This window comes from Passer domesticus, chromosome 13 (assembly GCF_036417665.1).
Source record: "Passer domesticus isolate bPasDom1 chromosome 13, bPasDom1.hap1, whole genome shotgun sequence".
NCBI classification, from domain to species: domain Eukaryota; kingdom Metazoa; phylum Chordata; class Aves; order Passeriformes; family Passeridae; genus Passer; species Passer domesticus.
The window spans coordinates 18,183,087-18,205,838 of NC_087486.1; the positions used below are offsets into that span (position 1 = coordinate 18,183,087).

At 45.4% G+C, this 22,752-nt stretch overlaps 2 protein-coding genes across 8 annotated transcripts in view; one reads left to right on the plus strand and one right to left on the minus strand.

Annotated features, from left to right (window-relative positions):
- Nucleotides 1-22,752, minus strand: part of CTNNA1 (catenin alpha 1) — a 117,624-nt gene that overhangs the window by 50,349 nt on the left and 44,523 nt on the right. The window contains exon 1 of one of the 5 annotated variants that reach the window (XM_064387999.1): nt 21,009-21,243. The exons of 3 other annotated variants lie outside the window; for them this stretch is intronic. Coding sequence is in view for 1 of the 2 variants with exons in the window: in XM_064387998.1 (XP_064244068.1) it covers nt 5,683-5,739 (57 nt within the window). In the remaining variant the exon portion in view is untranslated. Of the gene's footprint in view, nt 1-5,682; nt 5,948-21,008; nt 21,244-22,752 lie in introns of those variants that run through there. One more of the 5 variants, XM_064387998.1, reaches the window with a different exon arrangement.
- LRRTM2 (leucine rich repeat transmembrane neuronal 2) lies at nt 6,049-13,244 on the plus strand. Of its 3 annotated transcripts, none has more exons than XM_064388000.1 (2): nt 6,049-6,487; nt 6,823-13,244. In XM_064388000.1, exons 1-2 carry the CDS (start codon nt 6,484-6,486, stop codon nt 8,370-8,372), a joined length of 1,554 nt encoding a protein of 517 aa, XP_064244070.1. In that variant the 5' UTR covers nt 6,049-6,483; the 3' UTR covers nt 8,373-13,244. The 3 variants fall into 3 exon arrangements, with proteins under 3 accessions (XP_064244070.1, XP_064244072.1, XP_064244071.1); XM_064388002.1 differs by having other exon boundaries at nt 6,053-6,487; nt 7,272-13,244; XM_064388001.1 differs by having other exon boundaries at nt 6,054-6,487; nt 7,251-13,244.

Sequence of the window (22,752 nt, forward strand, 5' to 3'; positions counted from 1 at the left end):
CACTGGGTTTTTTTCCCAGGAATATGTTTGGATCTAAGATACATGCTCATCTATTATGCAGAAAGCCAAACATTCAGCTGTTCCAAGAAGTGCCATTTTACTTCTCCCCGGGTGCTCCCACATTACCATTTTAACAAGAAGCAGGAGCAGGGATTTGAGGCGATACCACCCATCAATTCCACTTTGCTGTCCCTGGCTTCACAGCCCATAACAGCCTCGGTGCACAGCACCAGATGCCTTCTGGATGAGAAGAAAACCAAGAGACGGCCTCCACTAATGGACCACTATGCAAAACACCCCAACAAAGCACATAGCCTGAGCAGCACTGATCTCTCACTGCTGATGCGTTCCTATGAAACTACACTACATACTAGCACAGAAAGAGCTGTAGATTCCAACCCCACTAGATTTTAGGAAGGCAGCTCCAGTTTATTCCCACCTCACTGGCATGCAGAAATTTTAGTACAGAAGCTTGTCAAGACCATGACCAGAATTTACTTCAGAAGGCTGCAGGATAAAGCACCGTGCTAATTTAGCTCTGGTGATTTAGCACATGGAGTCACTAACTGGGATCCTTTGCTAGGGCTGAGTGGGGGCAGAGCAGGACAGACCCAGGACACCTCAGTGGATACAGACACCCTGCTGCCACTGACATCTTAAACCATCACAGCCAATTCCAACCAAGGTCCTGGAGACAACAATGTCTAGTTTTGCCCAGCTGAAGTTTCCTGACCTTTTTTTTAACCCTGCATAACAAACACTGTGGGGCCAAACAAACCCCATTAGGACCTGGTGGAATGCATGAAGACCTGCACAGCCTGTGGTAGCACAAACCCTCCTGGGCACAGAAACATGCTGAGGATCACCCCTGACCACAGCACTGCCACTTTGTCCAGGCTGCCACACAAGTCAGGAATTTAACCCACTGGTTCCACCCCACAGTTCAAAAATCCTGTTTGAGCTGGGCTCCCTCTCTCAACTCATAAATCATGTTTTAAAGGCTCCAAGTGCCAGTTTAGCTCTTCTGGGTAATTTGTTCCACTAACCAATTAGCCTGACCATTAAAAACTGGTCCTCATGTCTAGTGTGAACCCTCACTGAGGAGCCAGCTAATGACCCGGCAGCACAAGGCAGCCCAGCCAGCAGCTCCTGCTATCCACGGGATTAGGAGGACTCACAAGAGTGAAGCTCAAATATTCCAACTTCTAATAGGATTTTTAGATATTCAGCACAAAACTCTGCTGAGGGAATCACAAACCCTGCAGCTAGTGAGCAGCTAATAGATTCAGTAGATTTAATAGGGTCATGATGACCATGTCAATCATTCTGCAATATGATATCCCAACTCTGACCAGTATCGTGGATAATAAATTTAGCCACGGTGCAAATTTACTTTAAATCAGATCTTTATCAAAGAGGATAGAATTGATGTTAAAAATTGCTTGTTACCCCCACTCCCTTCATCTCTGCTCTTCCCCCACCATTGCTGCCCCGCTTGCAGAGCACCACGAGCATTCCCTGTCACATCCCTACAGTCCCAGCTCACACCACCATCCCCAGAGGGGACTCTTTTAATGCTCAAAGCAAAGAAAGGGGATTTGTACACAGGGAGGGGAGCAGAATCACCATTTCTGTCACAAACGCTTCCTGCTGTAGGTCTGCCATGTGAATTCAGACAAGCAAAAGACAGACTCAAGCTCTTCCTATAGCTATGGAGGTTAAAATCTAATCCTGAGCGATTTATAGAGGTACAGGGGCATGGTGGTGGTGGTGTATTCCACCAGGACCAACAGAGCATGTCCTGTAACCAGCTACTCAAAGATATGTTTTTGTAGCTAAACATCACAAACATCTGCTGTTAATCTTAAATGTTCATCATCAGTTTGGGTAAAGCTGAGCCCACAGAGGTATTGAGGGAAACAGTTACCTCCTGCTCAGCACCACCTCACGCCATCCCTGCTGAGTCCATCATGCCCCCTCCCCGAATCAGCACTCAGATGGAAGCCAAATGTGCCACTGCTGAGAGCCACCACTGTCCCACCAGCCACCCCTGCCACAACCACCAAAAAGGATGGGTGGCAGAGAGGTTTCTGCTTCAGGTGTCTGGGAATTGACTCCTGGACTGTCAGTACAATAGGCAGCATCCTGGTTAATGATGGGGGCTGAATAAGTTACAAGTGAGTCCTTGGCACACCTTCCTGTGGGCAGGCAGGGTGTCACTGTGTGTCACGGTGTGCCACTGTGCCACCTCTGAGCTCTGCTGGCAGGGGACACAGGACATCAGGGCTCAGGTGTCCCATGCTTGGTTTTGCCCTGCCACCCAGCCTAATTCTGTGTCTACAGAGGATAACCATGCACAGCCCTCCATCACTGTGACAGCAGGGCTGCCAACCAACTCCAGCCAGACAGGGCTGATTCAGGGCCAGGCAGTGTGAGCACTGAGGCGTTACCCACACGAATTCCAGCAGTGCTCTCACATCCAAGGTGCAGGAAGCAGGACTGTGCCCTGGTTTGCTGCAGGAAGGAGTCTCCCACAGCTCAGCACACTAAATGGGCTGCATGGCATCGTTCTGGCTTCAGCAAGAGCCTGAGTGACAATAAAGCTGCCTGCACTGTCCCCCTGCCCAGCTGGCCATGCCACAGCACTGCCACCCTGACATCCCTCCCCATGGCCAGGCTGCACCACAGAGAGGGGAAGGGTGGCTGCTGCACTCACTGTGGTACAAGGAGGAATTACAACCAGTGCCAGCTGCAGAGAGCTGCCAGACAGGGAGGTGACAGCCACCATGCTATGCCACCACGTGCCCTTTGCTCCCATGAAGACAAGGACACCCAACCTTCAGTGCCCATCCCTCCCACTGCCCTGCCCCAAAGAACTCTGCAGCTGGCCTGAAGCCCTGGGCGCATCTCTGCTGCTGGGTCACCTCCAACCTGCCTTTGTCCTGTGTGTCCCCTCCTAGGGCCCAGTGTTCCCATGGCAGTGAATCCAAGAGCGGGTACGGTGACACCCCACCCACACATTTCTGCTCACCTCCTGCCTCACAGCCCCGTCACACAGCACAAACACAACCTTCTGGCCAAAAAGCAGCAAATCCTCCTGTGGCTCCTGAGGTGCTAACGCCCAGCAACAATTCCTACGGCCACAGAAGGGTGAGCTGGCTGCTGTGCAGTGCCACACAAGGACTGCCTGTCCTGCCTGCTGCAGTCTCACCTGCAGCTCCGGGGCTTGCACCCTCCAGGCCCCCAGCACAGCAAAGTCATGCAGCCCCCACATCTCCATCCAGTAAAATTAGCTTGTATGTTGTTCTTAATACACTAGGAAGGCTTCCACAAGATGTCAGCCTAACTAAATGACAACGCTCGCCTCAGGGTGCAATTCTACTTTCCCAACGCATGGATTTAGCAAGCAAAGGAAAACTAGTTGTGCTGCTGCTCCAGGAGCAGGGTAGGTGAGAAGCCCTCAGAAGGGTTATCTGGTCCTAGCAAGCTTTTTTCCTGCCAATTTCCCTGTCCAAACTGCATATGAGGGTTCAGACTGCCATAAAGTCCTGCTGTGGCAGAAGTGCCCAGGTGGCATCAGACATGGTTTTTCATGCTGTACAATGAGTACTGAAGCTCAGAAGAAATGCATTTGCATGAGTTTTCTGGGGGCTTATTCCCAGTCTGTTGCACCCTGACATCCCAGGCAGCTCCCAAGGAACAATGTGAATGTTACTGCAGTGTTCCAGACTTCAGAGAGTGAGATGCACACTTGAGGTAATAACTGTTATTTCACGCAAGTGCACATAAAAACATGTTTTGCTAAGAAAAGCGCCCATAAAGTTCGCGTTAACAGTTTCCTAAGCAGGAAACTCGCTGGCAAGGTGCTAAATAGCCCTTGTTTGGTTAAGGGCCAAAGAATGGAGAGCTTCAGAAAAGGAGCAACTCACCGTGTTTGAACATTAATCCTTAACTCTGTGCCAAATTACACAATCTTAACGTGGGAGGAACCTACCAGCAGATATTGATGCAAAAAAGCAAAATGTTTTCAACGATACCTAATTTCAGTCTCCCGGTAAGAGGGAAAGAGCTGACAGTTGACCTCAAATTATACCCTTTGGAATGCTGTTGTTAAATGTTATGGTAACATATTGAAATGTTATTAGAATTAAAACCAACACCTCAGATCAGGGTGTTGCACAGAGCTGCTCCAAGAACCCTCTGCAGGTGCTGCAGAGCCGAGAGTCCACTGGACAGCTGGAGCCGAGCCTGAGCTCTTTGTACCCTGAACATTAAACAAAAAGAATCTCTTTAAATGGGTTTATGTAATTTCTTTGCATGGATTTCTTCACACTGGAGCAAATGTGAAAACATTTGCTATGGCTGAGCAATTTTAGAAATTTATCTAACATTTCCTAATTTGCTTAATCATTAAAGACAGTTACTTTCCTGATGGGTTCAGGGTAAGGTTTATTTAGCTTTTTTTGAGATTTTATTCTTGTGCATTCACGTTCTTCATCCTTTTACTTTCCACTCAGTGCTCCCCTTGAGTCCACCCATCCCAAAAAAGGAAGCACCAGAGGCAGTGTCACCATTCCACCACAGGACAGCCAAGGGAGAAGCAGGCAGAAAACAGCAAGTCTTGGTTTAAGCAGGGACCTCCAAGGAACCAAAGCAAGGAACCCACATTTAATAACAAAGGTAAACAGCCATTTTGTTTTGAACCCTTCTTTAGACACAGTTCATCTTGCTCCATCACCATGGGAAATTTGTTATTCTCAGCTCATTCCAGATCTTGGAGGTTAAGAGGTGATACCTCGCTGCTACACAGCAAACATTTTCAAGTGCCTCCTCTACATTATTGCTTTATATCTCAAGGAGAAAATTAAAAAAAAAAAAAGCTTATCCAAGTTGCCCAGAGCAGGAAACCAGCATCCTCGTGCTGCACCCACATCGAGCTATGACCACAGCAGTGGCTCCAAAGGCTTTACCTGCACATGCATCCTAAAAATATATAAAAATGTCAATCGAAGCTGGTCATTTACCTTTCAGTACCAGCAGTCCCAGAGGAGAGGTTGCCCTGAATAATGGGGCAATGAACCTTTAAAGCAAGCAAGCAGCCCTAAGAGCCCACTGTCCTCCTCCTGGCTGCGTGTGCACGCTCCAGCCAGTGCCCGGCAGGGCTGTAGGGCACACACAGCTCTGCAGGGGCACAGCTCTGCAGCCCTAAACCCACAGGATAACTGTTACAGACCCACCCTGCAGCCAGGGGCTCCTGGAGCTGTGTCCCCCCTCTCTGAGGGGACACAAAGGAGCAGGACATTGTGGGTGACCACAAGGAACCCACTGCACCACTCTGAGCACCAACTGGAAATGCCAATCTCACGATTTCTGCCCTGCACTCCAGTGCCCAGGAAGAAGCAAGTATAAAAGCCACCTTTTGGGAGGAGAAAATAGATTTTCTAGTTTCATAACCACACACTGTCAAGCTGGATTCCAATTAAATTTTTCCTATGCCCTAATGCAAGCTTTGCTTTTTCCAGAAATTTCTCCTGGCTTGAAGCGCTTGCTCCTGTGCCCTGCTCCCAGGCTGTACAGCCTGATATCCCTGCTCCAGCCCCAGCACTGCTCTCTGCACTTCTGCAGGGACCACAGTCACACACAGCTGTCACACAGAGCTCTGAGCTGCCCAGTCCCTCTCACCTCCATGAAAGCCAGTGCTGACCAGCATCCTCTATTCAAACTCTGCGCATTTTGCATCTAAAAGTTCCTTTCATGCAGGGAGATTTAGCAGAAAAGTGGGAGCAGGCAGCACTCAGGCACTTCCATCCGCGGCTCTGCGCTGCTTTTAACCCCAGCTGAGCAGAGCCGGTGCAGATGTGGGGGGAGAAGGTGCTGCGAGTCCCTCCTGCTCCTTCTGTCCTGTGGACGAAGGACTCCTGCCGCTGGATTTTTCCCCCTCTATCAGTGGTCTTTAACATGATCACAGCATGCAGCACAATGCTTTAAAACAGCAAAGCTTCTGGAAAACCCAAACAAAAGGAACGTCACCAGGTGACGTCAGCCTATATAGAGCCCTGTGTGGTCACAGCGCATAAGCAAATCCATTCTTGTACCGCTTCCCTGAAAAGCTTTTCAGTAAATGCACTCATGCTACTACAGGAGCTTCTCTCAGCAATAAGCCACCCATCTGCCATCAACAAGTTAGGACTAAAGGAAGCCACAGCTGTGGAAAAGGAAAACGTGAGCTTCAATTAACCAGCTGAGCAGCCACGGAGGACAAAAACTTGTATTAAGATTTAAAAATTGCAGACCTGTCAGCAGAGATCAAGGCAGCAATTTCAAAAGGAATATTCCAAGAGAGCATCATGGATTTTGCACTAATATCAAAGGACACTAAACCCAGTCAATTATTCAAGGCTGTTTTACATTAGAGCCTTTCACAGACTCACGGCGTTGAGTCTCAAACTACGACTGAATGCACCCTCCAATGTACTCAAAAGAATGGGTAAGTTCCTGTGTTTCTCTGTTCCTTGTATAATGAATGACAGCTCTGCTTTAAAGAAGCAGTTAAAATGCTAAAGCAGATTGCTCTGCACTGAACCTTAAGAAAAAAATGTTTTCCGATAGCGCCTCTGTAACCCTCCGTAATCGAGATAAAGCCTCCTCCTAAGTGTAATGTCCAAGTATTCGGTTTGTCGTAGTAAGTTGTTTCTTGCATTTAGAATTAGCTTGTTGGAAATGCATGGCAATGTTATCTGCAGTGAAATCTTCCACCGTGATATTCCAAGTGTACTGATAAGGCTATCCTATCTTGTTGTTTTCCTAAATTATATTCTGCAGGCTTACATTTCAAGTGGCCATTAGGGGCTCGTATGCTGGCAGCACTATATGCAATGAGTATGGTTTTAAAAATGCTGCCTGCCTTGGGCATGGCTTGTCCACCAAAATGTCGCTGTGAGAAGCTGCTCTTTTACTGTGACTCTCAGGGGTTTCACTCAGTGCCAAACACCACTGAAAAGGGCTCGCTAGGTTTGTCACTGAGGCACAATTATATTTCTGAACTTGAAAGGGATCAATTTGCAAGCTTCAGTCAACTTACTTGGCTTCACTTAGATCATAATCAAATTGCAACAGTCAGAGAAGATTCTTTTCAAGGACTGTATAAACTTAAGGAATTAGTCTTAAGTTCCAACAAAATCTTTCATTTGCCAAACACAACTTTTAGCCAGCTGCTTAACCTGCAGACTTTGGACCTCTCTTTTAATCAGTTATCCTCTCTGCACCCCGAGCTCTTCTACGGCCTTCGCAAGCTACAGACCTTGCACTTGCGATCCAACTCCCTGCGGACCATCCCGGTCCGCCTGTTCTGGGACTGTCGTAGCCTGGAATTCCTGGATTTGAGCACAAACCGCTTGCGAAGTTTGGCTCGCAATGGATTTGCGGGATTAATCAAGCTGAGGGAGCTTCACCTAGAGCACAACCAGCTGACAAAGATTAATTTTGCTCACTTCCTCCGGCTGAGCAGCCTGCACACGCTCTTCTTGCAGTGGAACAAAATTAGCAACTTGACATGTGGGATGGAGTGGACTTGGGGCACCTTAGCAAAGCTCGATTTGACTGGAAATGAAATCAAAGCCATCGACCTCACCGTCTTTGAAACTATGCCTAACCTTAAAACCCTCCTCATGGATAACAACAAGCTAACCACTCTGGATTCCAAGATCCTGAGCTCGCTGACATCCCTCACCACCGTGGGCCTCTCTGGCAATCTGTGGGAATGCAGCCCAAAGATCTGCGCCTTGGCCACATGGTTGAGTGGCTTCCAAGGTCGGTGGGAGCACTCCATCCTCTGCCACAGCCCCGACCACACCCAGGGAGAGGATATTCTGGACGCAGTGTATGGTTTTCAGCTTTGCTGGAATTTATCGACTGTGGTTACCCCTGTGGCTACGACATCGTACACAGCTCCAACTACTGAGTACACGAAAAGAATAAGCTCTTCTCATTTCCATGTGGGAGACAAAGAGATTCCAACTACAGCAGGCATGGTTGTTACCACCGAAGAACAGTTCCCTGAGCCAAACAATGCCATCTTCACTCAGAGGGTAATTACAGGAACAATGGCTTTATTGTTTTCTTTCTTTTTTATCATTTTTATAGTGTTCATCTCCAGGAAGTGCTGCCCTCCCACACTAAGAAGAATTAGGCAGTGCTCAATGATTCAAAACCACAGGCAGCTCCGATCCCAAACACGGCTGCATATGGCCAATATGTCAGACCAAGGACCCTATAACGAGTACGAACCCACCCACGAAGGACCCTTCATCATCATCAATGGCTATGGACAGTGCAAGTGCCAGCAGCTGCCCTATAAAGAATGTGAAGTATAATACCTACAGCTCATCAGAAAGCAAATCAGATAAGTAACCTACTTTAAAATTGTAGGGACCTACATCAGATTCTAATTTTTACAGATGTTGACATAAAGCCTAATTTTCCAAGCTACTTAATGGAAACATTGTTTATGGAGTGGTGCAGTATTTTTAAGTTTTTTAAAAAATAAATCCATAATATTTTCAGTGTTAAAGAAGCAATGATTACATTCAACTTGCACTCCTAATGTTTAAAAGTCTAAAGAGATACTCACCTCAAACTATGTAAAATGTTTCATGTTATGTAATTATATGACTGTGTGTAAACATTTATACCCAAGTCTCCATATTCTACTTTTTCTACTGCAAACAGTCTTAGGGGAAGGAGACTGGATATCTGTGCAGGGATCTGTGGGGAACGTGTGCTCCATTTGTTCCACTGCAGCTGGAGGATCCTAAACACTGCAGCTGGCTCCGGGCACTTTAAGGGCAGCCCAGGAGGAAGATTTTCCTTCTCTGAGCATTTCACTCCACTAAAGGAAGGGAGGGAAAAAAAAAAAAAAAAAAGAGCAACAAAGGTCCAGGTGGGAATTTCAGTGCATTGGTGTGAATTTATCTGAAATAGTTTTGCTCTGCATGTTCATGGCTCGGCTTGCTGAAAGGAACAGCAGGCACAGAAAGGAGCAGTTCACACGGGCACTCAGCCCCAGGCAGGATAGGCACACATACACAAGAGCAGGATGGGCAGGAGAGGCATACACACAGCTCCAGACAGGATGGGCACACACACCCAGCCCTGGGCAGGATGGGCACACACCCCTCCAGGAGCAGGACAGCCCTCCGTGTGTCCCCACATCGGCACTGCAGCTTCTTTAGAGAGGCTCAGCACACTGGGATCGATTGGAAATATTAAGTACATTCAGTCCTTGGCTCCCTAGTTTCACTTGATGATGCTTTTCATGAATTCAGGCTAATTACTTAATGATGATGAACAAACAGCATTTCAGCACCTTTTCATGTGTAAATACCCTTAATGCAAGGTTCTCTTAATTAAAAGCAAATATCAACAGCAAGGTTAAGGAGAAGAGGGAAGGAAGAAAGGAAGGAAGGAAGAAGCCTTTCTTTGTCCCCCTGCTGCCCCCCCAGCTGAGGCTTCCTCTGGCTGGGAAGCTATTTTCATGCACTAACTCCACTGGTTTCTCTGGAGACAGAATTAGCCCCTGTAATATAAGCTCTCACTTGTCCTCCTCTTCCAAAATTCAAGATAAAAAAAGACCCCTTCTGATAAGTTAGGAGAATATGATTAGTTTATAGAATCGTTCACTGAAAAATGTTTTGTTTCTTACTCGATGTGGGACAGAATTTAAACTAGTATGACTTTTTAAAAAATCATATATAAATATATATACACATGCACCTCATTCTAAGGGGTAATTTGGTTTCTTTAGCCAGAAGTACCATATTGCTATTTATACTCTATTATGGAATTATATGTAAATATTCGCAGATCTATGCAGTGATGGTGGTACTCAGATGCCACGAGGGTGGGGGGTGGGGGGTCTGCAAAGGATTACATTATTTTTAAGTCAACTGCTCAAATATTGTAAACATTCTAACCAAAGCTAAAAGATTCAGAGGGATGGAGAATTATTTTATATATATATATACACGTATGTATAACAAAAAAATGTGTTGTGTCCAATGCTGCAGTGTTAAACAATTACCAGCACACCCCGATGAAGAAATGAAATTCCTCACAGTGTTGCCATATTTTGACCAAATCCATAATTACAGTATGCTAATTGTGATGTATTAAACTATCCTGCAAACTTTTTGAACAGAAAAAACCACTACACAAAAATCTGTTTGCTATTTCACTCTGCTTTTCTCTCTGTATTACCACTTAGTGAGGTATTTAGGGTGCAATTATACAACAGTTTGATGTTTTCTTGTGAGATTAATTCATCCAAGGCAATTATAGCAAGATAATTCTTGTAAGATTTTACATAAAGGTTTTTCAATTGCTGGTTTTGAAGACATTAATTTGCATCATTTTACTTTTACATACAGCGCCCTTAATATAAAACCAATATTTTGTTTACTTCCCTTGACTCTGTACTTTAATGGAAGAGATGATCCAGTGAAGCCTAATGGATTTCCATAGAGATATCTCTGAACTCTTGTTACTGTTAATACTAAGATGAGTCCATTTACACCTGTTCTGGGAAATTAATTACTGCTTTTAACTGACTACAAAAAAATCCTGTGGGGTAGGTGGACAAAGAGCAGATATTCTGGATGATTAAATCCCACGTAGGCAGAAGGCCAGAGCTGAGAAATACAAACCCATGTTGGTCCCCAGGGGTATTTAGCTACTGTAGGAAGATTTGCTTTGCTCCTTCCCATAAGTAAGTGCTCACAGCTCTCCTGAGGCCCAGGATGCTGCTCCAGGAGCAGGTGAGTGAGCCTCACCCTGCACTGGCTGGCACAGGCCAGCTCCAGGAGCCTGGGGCGGAGGCACTTGGGGATGACTTCTACCTACAGCTGCAGGGCACCAGCACAGACAAAGTCATCACTGAGCTTGTTAATTACCCTGGCAACCAAATAATCTGGCTGTGCTGCCATCCCCAGTGATGTCAGATGTCACCAGTGAACTCTGACAGCCTCAGCTGTGTCTGCAGGAAGCAATCCCAGAAACTCTGGCTGTCAGACAGTTCAAGGGGTACCACCTCAGTCTTCCACAAGGGAATGAGAAGGGGCTGCTTGATGAGGAGCTGAGCTTCCTTCAGAGGAGGTGTTTTCCCAACAGCCCAGCTCTGTCTCACTCCATCTTTATGAGCTTTTAATTCCCCCCAGGAAGAGCAAAGACAGATGTCCAGCAATGCTGCATTTAACCCTCTTCTCCATCCCTGCCACTCATGGTGATTTTCCAAGCACTAAAGCACACCCACCCAGGCACCCAAGCTTCCACTGGTCCTGAAGTGCCTGGCCTGCAGACAGCAGAGCAGGAGGGAGCAGGCACAGCCCAGCACCGTTCCCTCTCTGTACTCCACAGCCAATCTCCCAAATGCTATGGTTTACGTCTGCTATTTCCAAACCCATTTGTTGCCAGGTTTCAGGCATAAGCAAAGCAATTCAGCAAACATTACATTTAGGGTAACAGGTATCATAAAACTCACAGAATGTCAAACAGCAGCAGCGAAGTCAACTTGAATTCCCTGCGGAGGGACAGCGAGCACCAGGCAGAGCCATCGCTCTGCACAAGGACACAGCCAGAGGCTGTTAATATTTTTTATTTTAAAGTTACTGTCTTCCATTCACAATTGCTTGTGACTCTTCCAGGCAAGGAGGGGATTGGAATAAACGTGCTACTCAGCAGTCCCTGATTTATTTTGTTGATGGAACAAGAACCACAATTATTTGGTTTAAATTAATCATATTTCAGTACAAGCACTGGCTGAAGACAGGAGCTTGTTAACCTGCCCTCCCCAAACACCATCTCTGCTGCATAGCCTTGGTTTGTACAGATCCTACACTGCTTACAGGTGCTTCAACACCTCCAGGCACAACCTCAGAGGTCTTTGGGTCTTTTACAAACAGAATTCCTTGTACTGCTCTTGACGTCCTTGTCCCATCCAAAGATCTCCTCCATCCTCGCTGATACCCAGGCAGCTTCCCCTGGCTCCTCACCCTCGTGTCAGTGAAATGGAAATCCAGCAGCACAAGTTCGGGTTTTGAGTCATTCTCCTGGAACAGGCTGAATTAATGCTCCCAGTTAGTCTCTCTGCATTAGATCAGTGTTTAAATGCACACAAGGAAAAATGACTCGATGAAGGGTGAAATGGGTGAGTGTTCAGGCTCCAGCTGAAGTATTCCTCTGCACTGAGCTCCCGTTCCCTATCAGATGGAAACATAATGAATGCTGCTGCATTGGTGTTTGGCTTTGTTTGTTTCTCCCCCAAGCAGAAATGATCCGATTTTTCAGTGATCAGCCACATGCAAATCTGAGCTTCTGTCCCATTACCCCCTTACAAGACAGGGGCCTATTGCTACTTTGTAAAATCAGAAACATCCCATGGCTTTAAACCAGAAATCTGCACTACACACTTATTTTTAATGTGTCTAAGATAATTTCTGTACTACTTTAATGGAAATAAAGCTGATTTAATTTTGTGATCTGTGTAGCTATCAAAATCCATCTGTTCAGATCTATGAAACTTACCCAGGAGCTGAATTTCATCTTTCTTATGAAGTTTTCCATAAAAATTAGACAAGTTCAGAGGGGGATACAGTATTTCTCCTCCCCCCCAAAAGGAACAAGCAAGGAAACAACAGAAACCAAAGGCAGCAGCTCCTCCCTCCCCACACCTTCCTCCACTGCAAATGTCCCAGATGCTAAAATTGGTGCTGGGCTTTGCTTTTTAAGGCATCACGTTAGCAGGATGCTTAGAGATAATTTCAGAATCAGCTGGAAATTCAGCATTTCACATCTTGTGTAAAAATCTGAGAGGCATCTAGGGAAAGGTACCAGAAGCTTTGAGGGCTACAGTCAGGCCTCAGATGGGGTGAAACAGCGTTGTACACCACTGTGTAAGCAGGTTGTACACCTCTGTGTAAGCATTAAGAGGATATGCCTGCCATCTCCCAACCAGTCCTTTGTAAAAAGCCAAACAAAACCCACCCCATTTTTCTTTTTACTAATGAAAACACTAGTAAGTGAACTATTCTACCAGCTTAGCAACCCAAGATTACAGAGAGTCCTAGATGCATTGTGTTAAATTATGTTTCAAGAGCCAAGTTCTGGTGGGAGGGGGTGTGAGTAATGGAGTAAAACAAGTGCAGTGTACAGAAGCATTTTGTTATTAAAATTGTGTATACTGTAAAACTGAATTTGCCTCTTTCTTCCTCCCTTTTCAAGTAGAGGTGTCAGAATCTCACACTTTTGTGGTATGTTAAAAGCAGTCTGCATCCACTGTCCCAAGCAGAAGAGTCAGCTTTGGGCCATTTACCAGAGTCACAGCAAATCCAGCCCCTTCTGTTGTACCACAGTGAGCAAAATACAACCTTCTGCTCTACCACAGTGAGCAGGGCTGCAGGGGCTCTTCCCAAACCAGGTGTCTCCTGAGTAACAAAAAGTGAATGAAAACCAAACCAAAGCCGAACTCCCGTCCCTTGAGTAGGTGGATCAGGATCAGCACATGTCTGGCTCAGCCTAGCTCTGCCCCTGGGTGTTTCCTGGGTCCCCAGGTACACCTCCAGGGCCACCTGTGGGTCACTGTGCCAGCCAGGAGCTGCCATTTCCAAAGGAAACACCCTGCCAGCAGTGTGGCAAGGACAAACAGCCCATAAGGTTCAGAGGTGTTACACAGTGAGACATCCCACAGTTCTGAGTCACAGCCCTCCAGGATGGGTCCCAAAACCACCCCTGGTAAAGGAAATGTTCTTTTCATGAGCCACCACAGCCAACACAGCATTTAGAGCCCCTGTGCCTCAATATCATGGGAAGGAGCTCTGGGTTTGAGAAGTGACAAGCTCACAGACACAGCCCAAATGCCGTGACAGAAAACTGAACAAAAGAACGAGTTTCAGGATGTTCCAAGATGATTACATGCACTGAGCCACCAGCTAAAATCATTTTAGTAACTAAGCCATAGCTGCATTTACTTTTTATCAAAAGGTTTGGCTAGAACAAGTTCTCAAGGGTTTTAAATGTCAGTTGGCAAACTGTCTCTGAAATCCTTCTAATACTTCAAAGCAGCACATGATATATCTGTTTTCTTAAACTCTCAGAGACTAATTTTACAAGCAAAAGCATCTCTCAACTACAAACCCAATTGTTCTCACAAGCAAAGGTAACACACCTCAGAGAAAAACCAGTACTCTGAATACATTATGCAAAACTTTTAAATCCAATTAGGAACAAGGAAATGTCAACATCACTAGCAACTTACTTTTAAACGTAGGCTCCGTTAAGACAACTGCAAAAAAATTGAGATTCAAGAATTTGACTAGAGAGGATTGCACAAATGAACTGAAAACTGCAGCACTGGGAAACCCTGGCTCCCTCCTGCAGTGAATGTCCAGGCTAAGGGACAGGATTCAGTGAGAGTGTTCACCCACCAAAAAACCATGATGTCAGTATTTTCTGTAATCTGTTCTTAAAGAAAAGCTTTACAAAATCATTGTTACCTAATCAACAATTTCATTACCATGAAGATTTTAGGAATTTTTTTTATAATGAGGTAAAGCTCTATTTGCCTTGACACAGGATTCACATGCTCTGGGTCTTATTTTGGGAGATTTTTTTTTTTACAGTAAGGGTGGTGAAATCTTGTGCCAAGTTACCTAGAGAGGTAGGGGATGCCCCTTCCCTGCAAACTTTCCAGGCCAAGTTGGACAGGGCTGTGGGTGACCTGATCTACTTGAAGCTGTTCCTACTCGTTGCAGAGGACTGGACTAGGGTGATTTTAAAGGTCCCTTCCCACTCAAACCATTCTATGATTCTATGAAACAAAAAAATGCCACGTGTCTCATTAGCACAAACCCATGTTTGTTTCTGTGATGCACAACTCCAGAGGTCTGGCTGCCAAGGGCACTGAACAAACTCTTCTGGACTGACAAGTAACCATACCCTGATTTCAGCTCTTCAACTGGTTTTAACCCACAAGGTCGATAATTTGACATTTTCTTCTAAGTTTTCTAAAAGGACAAAAGTTAAAAACACACAAAAATCATTTAAGCATAAAAACCAGGAGCAAGAAGCTGAACCATGGCCAGAGGGGAACATCCCTTGAGTTAAACCAAATTTCTTCTCTCCAGTATGTAACACAAACACTTGCAGTATGCACACACAAGCAAAATGAAAGGGTATTGATGTTTAAATGAAGTAATCAATCTTTCTTTTATAAAACCAAGGTATTTATTTCAAGTAACTTCCCTGCTATCCCCAGCAGACTCTCCTCTTGTATACTGAATAATCAAGCAAACTGGATAGAGAGGAGATGCTGGTTTTCCTTCCACCCCTCCCTATCCCACAGCGTGGGCAGTGCAGCCACTGTTTGACAGAGGTGCATCATGCTTTGTACCAGTTAAAAAAGAACAGCCATATTTCAAGAGAAGTCTTGGAGTAAGTGGAAAAGGTTCATCCATCAAGAAGGTTCTTAAATAATGAATGAGTCATAATTCTTTACAGTCAAAAGCAATTAATTTTCTGTATTGTAATCAGGAGAATAAATCTGAAAAATCCATTCTAATGGCTCTGAATCTGAAGGCAGTGTTGCAGCTGAATTTTTTATTTTAAAGTACAGGAGCAGTGAGGACTTCTGCTGTTTAAACATACAATCTTCAACCAAACAGAACAGCTTTACTGCATATTTAATAGGTAGAACAGGTTTTGTGAGACCACATGAGATTAAAAACAGCATTAGATACAGGAAATGCATTTAAAGCAGAAAGGTCCTTCCAAGATACCTCTTAACTGTAAAGCCACTAAAATACTTGAAATATCCTTTATGAAGTGTACAAAATATTCAGAAAATATTGTTGCAAGAAGTAGTTTTACTTATACGTTTGCAAAGAGCTAAAAATATTGAGTAGTGTGTTAATGTGGAATCCAGCTCAACCCTACAGCAACTGTTGCTATTAGGAAGCCTTGGCTCTTTTCCCACTTAACTCCTAAATAATCCATCACATATCCAGAACCTCTGCCTCAAAAGTCATGTGCTGTTAGCTGGGACTATCAATTTCTGCACTCAAATGGATTGCTTCAACCCTAACACCACTTTAAATTTGAAGTCTTTTAGAGAACAAATCTGTAAAATTAATAGAGCTCTTAGTAAAGCTAATAACAACACAGTCTGCTAAGGAGCGAGAACATGGGAAAGGGACAGGGACACGGTGCTACAAGGGCAGTTCCATCACTGAAGGCGCCACAGAGCACTTAACTGGGGGAAAACACACTCCCTGCACTGCAGCCACTCTCAGCAGCTTTGCTAACAACCTCTGCTTTGAGGAAGGCAAATTTCAGCAGCCCAGCTGCTCCAGAGGGGGGTCGTGCACTGAACATCCTCAGCACACACCTATCAAAGGATGTGAGCCAGGAACAAACCCCCAGGTAGGGAAAACCACCCAGCAGGACCATGCTGCAAGCCTCCAGGTCTAAGCACACAGCTCTGACTTAAAGAGCAGGAGATATTAAAGCACCATCTCTGCTGTCCTCAGGAGAAGACAACATGCTCCAGTAAAGACCTGGAACTACTTATTGATCCCATCCAACCCTGAAGCACAACATCCCCACACAAACAGCAACAGCTGCTTGAAATTCTGACTGAAAAATTTAAAGGTTAAAGAACTCCTCCTCAAGCTTTCCAGATAGTCCTGAAGATGGAAATAGCTCGAAATAGATGGAATTGTTTCCAGGTAGGACAAACACTGCTCAGCACCCAGAGGAGCAGCAGGCTACTGCAATGCTGACCAGGGCACAGGCAGCCAAGCTGGGGAGCTCCTAATGACAGCTGGAAGCTCTCTGGGTAGCAAGGGTGTATCTGCAGGGTCCAGGCCTTCAAGAATTCCACAGCCACAGGGCAGGCAGGCAGAGAAAGCCATCTCTAGTTTATATTCTTGTCTGTGGATGACCAGCTTAGCTCTAGGACATCCATTAGCAGCACAGCAGCTGTGGAGCTTGGAAGTGAGGGAGCTGTGTGTTCCTGCATTCCGCCTGCAGTTAGCATCCAGAAACTTCCAAAAAAGCTAAAGTTAGACATCTGATTGTGGTGAACCAGAAAAAAATCCAAAACCGACCAAATGAAAATGAAACCAAAACAAACAAATCAACCCAATGAGCTCTGGCAGATACTGCATTTTTAACATGACACTACACTCCTGAACAGAACAAAAACGAGAACTTCTGACAAGTTCCCAGAGTCTCTAATGACTTCTAGGAAATGTCTGTTCACCCTCTACTGAACTTTCAGGAGTTGTCTGTTCACCTCTGTCCTGGGTTTGCCAAACCAGGACAACACTTTACTGAACCATGGAAGCATCGGCCTCAATGTCTCACATGCAATGAGCTCATGCCAGGTGTTCCCCCTGCCAGTGAGAGCAGAGCAAGTCTCTAGACCAGCTACAATACCACACAGTTCAACTTAGCAAACACCTACAGAGCTCACTTTGTAACCACACAATGGCATCAGCACTAAGGAATTCCAGTTATTTACAAACCACTCAGAATACCCTCAGTGCTGGGAACTGCTGAACAAACTGCAGTGCCTCTTCCATGCCAAGTTTTGGATTAGTCAGCAGTGTAAATATTTGTTGAAAAATTTGAAACTTGGATAAAACCACTGCTTTGTTCTACATTCAAGAGGTGTTTCTGGAATGAATTCCAAGTCCCTGCCCCCTGCTGCAGAGCTGTCCCTTCCCAGCAGGGCCCAGGCCAGCAGCAGGAGGTTCCTGAGCACACAGCACTGGCACAGCAGTGGGATCACTGCTGGAGCTGTGAGCTATGCGTGCTCCACACCTTCCCCAGCCCCTCCTGTCTGACAGCACACCCTCAAACACAGGGACAAATGGAAACACAGACAAAGAGGAGGCAGACTCCAGTGCACCCAGCGGATAAATCCCAGGGATATTGTCCCTTCATACCTAGAGCTGTCAATGGACAACAATTAACTTGACAAAGGGTGCCAGGAGAGTGTCCAGAGACACATGAAAAAGGTTTATGCCACATTCAAATGAGTTGATGCCACCCGGCTGCAGATTGGTTCTTTCTTCTTAGTGGGCACTCCATCATTTGAATATGCCCCAATAAAGCTGCATCATCAAGAGAGGAACTTTCTGACACCTACTTTTACTGTCCATTTATTCAAAGCCAGTAGTCTTCATCAGGCAAATTAATAAGTGATCATCAGCTTTAGAAAGCAATTTCAATTGTTCATGCAAACATAGCTCCACTCTAGGAAGCAGCTCACTGCCACTGCCCCCACCTCAGCCTGTGCTGGCACAGTCAACAACAAAACCCAGTCCATCCTGCCTGACCATCAGGCATCCATGGGAAGCAGGAAAATACCAGGAAACCACTCCAAAAATATGAGCTTATGTAAATAACAAAACAACCCAACCACCCTATCACTCTAAAGCATTCATTATGCACACATATGCAGTTAATTAAATATATATAAAATAGAGACATTTCAGATGGATTTCCTATGTCACATTATGAAATACATGCAATCAGGGATCCTGGGGAACTAACTGGATCAATCAAAAAATATTTAAAAGTCAAAAGTAAATCTCAAAACAAACCCTCTAATGGGAAGTTTACTCATACAAGGAGTTATAAAAGGGGTTTTTATAATTACTCCATCCTGTTTACTACATTTGCTTATGCAAGAGAAGTGTTTTTAAGTCCTGACAGGACTAGGATTAAATTGTAAGTCCACATATTTGATCCAGATTGTCCATAGGCACAAGGTTAAAAATATGATAAAGAACATGAACAGGTTTTAGTGAGCTGAGCCAGGAAAAAAATCAAATCCACATTCCCTCTGAGCAGAAAATAGGACTTTTTTGTGATTATTAAAATAATTTCTATCAAGGCAAGTGCACAGGCTGATTTCTACTCTGACAAGTGGTTTGGTCACTTCTTTTTATGTAATGCAGTTATAATCAAGAGAGGCCTGCTTTACCTCTGTTATCAAAATCACTGCCTTCAAACCAAGTATTTCAAGTTAGTACATACTTCCAGTCAGTTCACTAATATTAAAAAAACCTCCAAAAATCTTATTTTCTCGCAGGAGAGCTATAATTTGCAACCTCAGTCTTGCAGTCTGTTCCCTAATGAAAAAGAAAAATCAAGAGAGCACATGGGTCTTCCTCCACATTTCACAGCATCTTTTAACTTTAATGGCAACTGACCAAAAGATCCAGAACTGCTCCGGGCTAAAAACTATTCCTAATCCCTGTACTCAGTCTGGAATTCCCACTCAAGGGCAAAACTGGAAGCAACTAAAAACACTGGTTTGTAAGAATTCACATCCTAAGAACAACCAAACGTAGCTGCCCCAGCCCTGGAAGTGTCCAAGGCCAGGCTGGAAATGAGGCTAAAAAGGAAGGAATGTGCCCAGTGAGAACAGGGCCAGGTGACATGGAAGAACATGGAGATGCTGCTCCCTCCACTGTAGGCAGAACATTCATGTGGACAAAGCTCAGCTGGAGCTGCCAGAACTGGGGAATAGTAACAATTTACAAATATACGAATGGCAAAAGGTAGTGTAAAAATTACTTCAGTGTGTTCCAGGATGAGGACAATCCTCACAGACGGGGACAGGGAAAGGCAGAGATGTTTAATGTATTCTTTGCCTCTCTCTTCAACATGGATCACAGCCCAAGGGGGTCCCAGCGCCCTGAGGTGGAGAACCATGACTGTGACAAGGATCAGCTCCCAGGTGACCCTGAAATCACGCAGGATCTGCTGCTCCAGCTGGATCCCTAAAAACCTATGGGGGCCTGATGGGATTCATCCAAGAATCCTCAAAGAGCTGCTGATATCATCACAAAGCCTCTCTCGATGATTTTTGAGTGGTGTTGGGAATCTGGAGAGGTCCCAGCTGACTAGAAGCTGGGGAACATTGTTCTGATTTTCAAGAAGGGCAAGGAGGAGGACCCCGGAAACCACAGGCCTGTCAGTCTCACTTCAGTGCTGGGTGAAGTTGTGGAGGTTATTCTGGGAGGTGTTGAAAAACACCTGGAGGACAGGCATCAGTCACAACCAGCACGGCTACAGGAGGGGAAAGTCCTCCTTGTCAAACTTGATTTCCTTTTGCAACAGGGGATCCCACCTGGTTGATCAAGGAAAGCCAGCTGATGTGAGCTTTTTGGACTTCAGGCTCAGCCTGGATCTCAGGGACAGGTTCTTCCCCCAGAGGGTGCTGGGCACTGCCCAGGCTCCCCAGGGAATGGGCATGGCCCCGAGGCTGCCAGAGCTCCAGGACCCTTTGGACAGCCAGGGATGCACAGGGGGATTGTAGGGGGTCTGTACAGGGCACCAGAATCCTTGTGGGTTTCTCCAAGCCAGGATATTCTATGATCCTGTAAGTCTTCTTTTAAGTGATGGTGAAACCAAACCTTTAAAGTTACTGTCTAGTGCTATCAATGTATTATTTCTTGAGGGGAAAAAAACATTATTGCAATAGCAAAAAGTAATTTTTTTTACTGTTATTTGCACCTGTGGTGTGGGGGAGAAAGGGAAGGGATGAAGAGAAGTATTTGTCAGGTCTGAAAAACAACAGATTCTCAAACATTTTGTACTACTTTTATACCACTTCTAGGTAACAGATGTATCCACCAGTGTTCTCTTAAGGCTTATTCTTATATCTAGCAAGTTAATAGCATACGTTTTATGATATATAGCAGAGAGGTTCTATACCTCTGCAGCACATTTATACCACTGAAGCAAAAATATCTATTTTTAAGATCAGTAATGGTAGGAAAGTGACAGGGTGCCAAGAAAGTCATCCTATAACAACATACATCTTTTCCCTAAAAGCACAAAAGAAAACCCAAATTGGCAATAATGAGTTTCCCCAGTTTCCATCACAACATGATGCTGAGGCTCTACAAGCCAGACCAGACCCAGCATTAACCAAGCAAAAGTACCTGAAATCCTTTGCAAAATGGCTCAGGTTTCTATTTCTTGTTACCCTGCAGGTGTTTCTCAGCTGAGCTCAGAGGCAGCTGCAGGCTCTGACTGCCCTGGTGCAGAGTGCCAGCCCCAACCTCCAGCAGCACACTCAGATCACAGAATATCCTGAGCTGGAAGGGGCCCACAAGGATCTGAGTCCAACTCCCAAGGGAATGGCCCACACAGGGATGGAGCCCCACACCTTGGGATTATTGACACCAGGCTCTGACCCCCTGAGACTGTCTCAGGGTCACCCCCTCCACACCAGGGCAGTTCCTGCCTCCATGTCACAGAGGCAGAGGAGTTGTGTGTCTATCTCACCCAACTCCAGGTGGAAAGGGGTTACTCTGCATCCTACTCCTGCAGTTTGCAATCCCACGCTCCTACCCCTCCCTGCTGTGAGCTGCCAAGGCTTAGGCGTCCAGCACTCCCAGTCAGGCTGCTCCTTCTCCTGGACCACAGCCCCCAGCCCAGACAGCAGCACAAAACCTGTGCTGGAAAAGGAGTAGGACAGCACTACATCACAACAGCCCCCACAGGCCCTGGAATGGATCACAACTGCTTACAAAAGCTCTGTTTCAAACCTAGAGTGGCTTCATACAGCACACAGATCAAAATAATGCTAGATCCCCCCAGCCAAGTGCAGCCAGGTGAGATCTGACCCGGGCTGCTGTGAGGGACAAGCAGGAGGAGCTCAAGGGGGGCTGCCCAATACTTTGTCAACACTTCCAGCTGTTTCCTCCTGAGGGATTTTGCCGAGTGACAACTAGTTAAGCTTGGCTATAGGTCAATTCACCTCACTTCCAGTATGCCTGGGTAGATGGGAGAAGCAGGATGGATGGCAGAATGTCTCAGAATACCAAGTCAGGGGGACAAACCACTTCTGGCAGGAGCCACCAGAGAGCTGTTGGGGCAGGCAAGTAATCTACCACTGGAGTTGCTTTTTTACAGGCTTGGTTTTTCTTTTTTATGTTAATCAGCAACCTTATCTAAGGAGTATCTTAAGTTTTTCCTTTGCAGATTACATGAATTAATAGATATATCCAGAAGCATGAAAAGCAGGCTGAAGTTTACACCTGCAGTAATTGTAAAAGCCTTGAGATACTGTAGTTTTTATCAAATTTTACATGTGTGTAAAAGGCTTTAGAAATAGAACTAAAATTGGAACAACAAAGACCCCTGCAAAACTCAAATTAAAAGGAGTGAGCCAAGGCAGCATATGCCCTTTCCAAGAGGAAGAGAATGCATTATAAATCTGGGAATAAAGCCACCTAACTCCTGGCAAGACAGCTTGGAGAAACAGATAATAAAGCAATCCTACCAATATGATCACAAGACATTCAAAGTTAGAATTAATGTATCCTTTATTCATTATTAGAAATATAAATAGGTTTAATTCGCAACAGATTTAAAAGTGTTTCCTGTAGGGTGGGCGATTCAGCAGCCTTAAGCTGCAATACACCAACAGAAAAAGTAAGTATGCAGTTGCCTTTGACAGGAAGCAATAGGCATTAGAAACCAGGAACAGCAGGAAAAGCTGACTAATTGTCAAGAACCTCAAGCCTTGGCAGCAGCAAAAGCAGCAGAATCACCTCTCCATCACAGAATCCCAGAATGGTGTGGGAGGGAAGGGACCTTAACGATCATCTCATTTCACCCCACTATGGCAGGGACACCTCCCACTGTCCCAGGCTGCTCCAAACCCCAGTGTCCAACCTG